At 53.7% G+C, this 4,426-nt stretch overlaps 1 protein-coding gene across 1 annotated transcript; it reads left to right on the top strand.

Annotated features, from left to right (window-relative positions):
* The first annotated feature begins 478 nt into the window (after positions 1-478).
* Positions 479-2,200, top strand: LOC120660603 (probable cinnamyl alcohol dehydrogenase 8B). Its single transcript, XM_039939190.1, has 3 exons — positions 479-941; positions 1,361-1,474; positions 1,597-2,200. The coding sequence occupies exons 1-3, from the start codon at positions 856-858 to the stop codon at positions 2,063-2,065; spliced, it is 669 nt and encodes a 222-aa protein (XP_039795124.1). The 5' UTR covers positions 479-855; the 3' UTR covers positions 2,066-2,200.
* The last annotated feature ends 2,226 nt before the right edge of the window (positions 2,201-4,426 follow it).

Raw genomic sequence — 4,426 nt, 5'->3', positions numbered from 1 at the left:
CATACTTCTCTCAGCCCAATTTTCACCATTTCTATAAAGCACTTCAAACCCTAACTTCCAATTTCCAATCCCCCTCGACCCCCCTTCTTTCTGACTCCCCAGGCGGCCGACGCACGTACAGCTACCCGCCTACGGCCGCCCGCCCAGGCTCTTCCCAGCTCCGCCCCTCCACTCGATGGCTTGCAAGCGCCCAGTGGCCAACTAGGCATGCGGGCAGGCGGCAGCTAGCGCTGCGCGACGGACTGCGCCGTGCGCAGCAACCCCCCTGCCGTGTGTACCACGCCCCGTGCCGCGGCTCCGTGTGCCGCCCCGGCCTCCAGGCTCCACCTCTGCTCAGCGCCTAAGCCCCACCGTTGAGTCCTTTCCTCCCCGCAGCCATGGAGTGACGGTTGTTGTCTTTACCAGCAGCTCACGAGCTAAATGGGCTAGCTCGAGCCGGCAAACGAGCCGAGCCGAGCCGAATCTCTAGCTCGCTATGATAATGAGCCGAGCCGAGCCGAGCTAGCTCATTACCTTAACAAGCCGGCTCGAGCTGAGATGAGCCGAGCCAGCGGCTTGATATCCAGCCTTACTAGAATCCCTATAGAGATGTTTGGAACATGGCAGAATTGAAAATCCTATAGAGAGGTTCTCTCGGGCGTTGGCTCTCCTCAAGCCCACGCGCAGAACAGGACCAGAGGGAGGTGCCGTTATGTCACATCATTTTCAGGCCATCATCCACAGCCCATTTCTTCCCGTGCCCTTCCCCCCAGGGCCGATGCTCCCTCCTCGCTCGGAGTTAGTCTAGCGTCACTGTCGAGAAGAGCTGTGCGTCTGCTGAGGGCGAGGGCATCCGTGGAGAATCGAGTCCAAGCGATGGAGGAGCAAGGGGGCGCGGCGGCGCTCGGCTGGGCGGCGAGGGACGCCACCGGTGTCCTCTCACCCTACAATTTCTCTAGAAGGTAGTTTGCTTGACTGCAGCCTCTCGTCACTGTGCTTTCCTTGCTCGTGTGCTTCTGAAGTTCTGAACTGCCGAGTTTTTGAAACATCTATCAGTTATGATCTGAGCTTCTCAAGCTACTTTGGTTGTCATATTGTGCAATAGTTTAGCACACTGTTTCAGATTTCCAAACCATAGTCCTTGGTAAATAAAAGGCTTACCTAAGATTGTACAATATTTTGTTGAAGCCTGAAAAACAAAGCAACATTCAATACGCGCATAGAGTTGGGTAGACTTGCTTTCAGCTAGCTTCCCTCTTCGATTTTACTGAACTTGGTATCGGCTCAAGAACTAATTGGATGAGGAAATGTTTAGAATGCTTCCTTGACAGAGCTACCTAGTACCAGTTTATGGAATCCTTGTTGCTGATCCCAATTTCAGGGTTCCGAGGGACGACGATGTCACGATCAAGGTGCTCTACTGCGGCATCTGCCACACCGACCTGCACATCATCAAGAACTACTGGGGCAACGCCATGTACCCCGTCGTCCCCGGGTAATCCAGTTCGCCGCCGGATGTCGCAAAGGGCGCGCTGCAAAATTTAATTAGAGCCAAGAGCAGTAACGTAACGGATTCAAGCAACGGCCTTTGATCTCCCCGTCGGTCGGCGCGCGCAGGCACGAGATCGTCGGCGTGGTCACCGGCGTCGGCGGCGGCGTCACGAGGTTCAAGCCCGGCGACACGGTGGGCGTGGGCTACTTCGTCGGGTCCTGCCGCTCCTGCGAGAGCTGCGGGAAGGGGAACGAGAACTACTGCACCGGGGTCGTGCTCACCTCCAACGGCGTCGAGCGCGCGCGCGGCGGCGCGGCCAGTAAGGGCGGCTTCTCCGACGTCATCGTCGTGAGCGAGCACTACGTGCTCCGCGTCCCGGACGGCCTGCCGCCGGACCGCACCGCGCCGCTGCTCTGCCCCGGTGTGACCGTGTACAGCCCCATGGTGGGGCACGGCCTGAACGAGCCCGGCAAGCACCTCGGCATCGTGGGGCTCGGCGGGCTCGGCCACGTCGCCGTCAAGTTCGGCAAGGCGTTCCGGATGAAGGTCACTGTAAAAGCGATCGGGTGCTCGAGCTTTAGAGTGGGTGGCTGAATTAGTCATTCTTAAAATCTTAACCAATAGCTTCAACTAGTTTGCACAAAACTTAATCTAAAACAAGCTATCTAGATGTGCAACTACGGTTCACCTTAGTGTGAAACCCTCATCCCAAAAGAGTTTAGCAAGCTATAGCCAATTCTATCAAGAAACTACTCTATGAAAGTAGAGGCACAAAAATTATAATATGAAATGCGGAAACTTAAAGGAGGGATTAGAGGAAGTGAACTCTCGACACGAGTATTTATCACATGGTTCGGATTGCCACAAAGGCGCCCCTACGTCCACATTGTTGAAGTACTCACGAAGAGTATCGCTTCCCGGCAATCAAGTCTCTTCCGTGAACACAATCACGGTCACCTTGATCCCGATCTTCACTAAGATAGATTGACCACGAAGGAGGGGTCTCCGTCCCCGCACAAAGTTGTCGACGCCACTCCACACCAAGCCGAAGGGTCGTAGATGTTGGGGATTGGACCTTCGGGTCAAGCTCCCACCCTCGGAAATGCTCCCTAACTTTTTTGCAGGGCTCCAACGAGAGGAGGGTAAGCGTACCCGAAGGTGACGAAGGATCACATAGAAACGCAAGCTTAAAGACCAAGACCTTCGGTGATCACCTTCGGTAGGCGAAGGAAACAAACCGCCGCTCGGAAGCAAAAAGTCTAAGAGCAAGACCTTCGATGACCACCTTCGGGAGACGAAGGTGACAAACGGCTACCCGGAAGCATAAACTCGAAGGCCAGGACCTTCGGGAAAAGAGATCACCACCGGGAGCGAAGATGACGGCTGATTGCTCGATCATGGAACCTACATGGCTCAAACTCCCGGAGGTACCCGAAGGTTATTGTAACCTTCATCGGTTGTAGACATGTGAGTAAAATGTGAATATGTGAGAAGGTCGGATTTGTACACCTCCCGAATACATGAGAAGGTCGGATTTGTAAACCTCTCACCTTGTAATTTTACCCAGGAACCGGCTAAGAGTGAGCTGTAAATGAGTTGGGAGGGGGCAATTTAGGAAGACCTGGTCGAGGGCTAGGGGTATAAATAGCCCCCTCTCTCCACAGTGTAAAGGGTTGAATTTTCTAAACATTATTGGAGAGTTTGACATCTATTTTCATTGTCATCTTTCTTACTGTTCATGCTCCCTGTCTGGGCATCTAAGAAGCAAAGATCCCAACAGCGGCGCCCATCGTTCCAGCACGTAAGACAACCCTCGATGGCCCCAGCGAAGAAGAAAGCCACCGCCGGCACCACAAGCATCTCCATTAAGCCTGGCCGCATCCTCGACGGCCCTCAACCGCAGCACGAAGGAGCCAACCCACAAATGGAAGACATCACCAACGAAGCTGCTGCTCATGGAGACCTAATCGATAACACAGAAAACACCAAAGCTCATCAACTCACAGAAGCAACACTCAAGCTAAAAGCCCTTGAAATGAAGAAAAAGAACATCGAAGCCCAACTTGCCACCAAAAAGAGGGCACTGGACCAAGCAAACAAGCTACCCGAGGCCAGGCGCAGGCTAGCAGAGATGGAGGCAGAAGTTGAGAGCTTGTAGAGGGCATACCAAGAAATGCCCGAAGGTTCCTCCCAGCAAGAAAACCGCGTCATCCTCCAGACAGCCTTCGCCCATAATGAGAACGAAAGGCCACCACCGGTCAACCTCCCATTTGACCCGACCTCGCCACTCTCAGTCGCTTTGCAGCGAACTTCATGGCCGCTCGGCTACAAGCCAACACAGCTCCCCAAGTACAACGCCACAACAGATCCAACTCAGTTCCTAATGGCCTACGAAGCAACCATCGCTTCGGCCGGAGGTGACGACTCCACCATGGCCAAGTCCTTTGTCATGGCCTGCGAAGGTTCTGTGGCCAACTGGTACTCGTACTTGACTCCGCAATCAATCAACAACTGGTATCAGCTGAAAGGAAGGCTCCTACAGGACTTCCAAGGCTTCAGAAGGCTCAACGCCAACACTGTAAAAGACTTCAAATGCCCCCAGCATGACCATGAGCCTCTCTATGACTACTTCCAGAGGTTCGTCCAAAAGAAGGCTCAAATCCCAAACTTCCCAGAGAAAGATGCGATACAGAAATGCATCGAGGGTCTCCTGCCTGGCCAACTTGCTTCCCACCTCATAAGAGAACCTCCGAGGACTCTAGAGGAGCTTTATTCAGAAGCAGAAAAGTATGCAAAGTCAGACGCCGACCACCGCAGAAGGGTCGAGCAAAGAAGAATCATGCGTCAGGCAGATAAATACAACCAACAAACGTGGCAGCAAGAAAATCAGCCAGCCCACCAGCTCATCTTACCTCTGGAACCTTCGCATGAAGATGAGGATCAGATAACCTTCGA

This window comes from Panicum virgatum, chromosome 2N, assembly GCF_016808335.1.
Source record: "Panicum virgatum strain AP13 chromosome 2N, P.virgatum_v5, whole genome shotgun sequence".
In the NCBI taxonomy this organism is placed as follows: domain Eukaryota; kingdom Viridiplantae; phylum Streptophyta; class Magnoliopsida; order Poales; family Poaceae; genus Panicum; species Panicum virgatum.
Note: the sequence above shows the minus strand (reverse complement) of the source record. Positions and strands in the feature narration are given on the sequence as shown.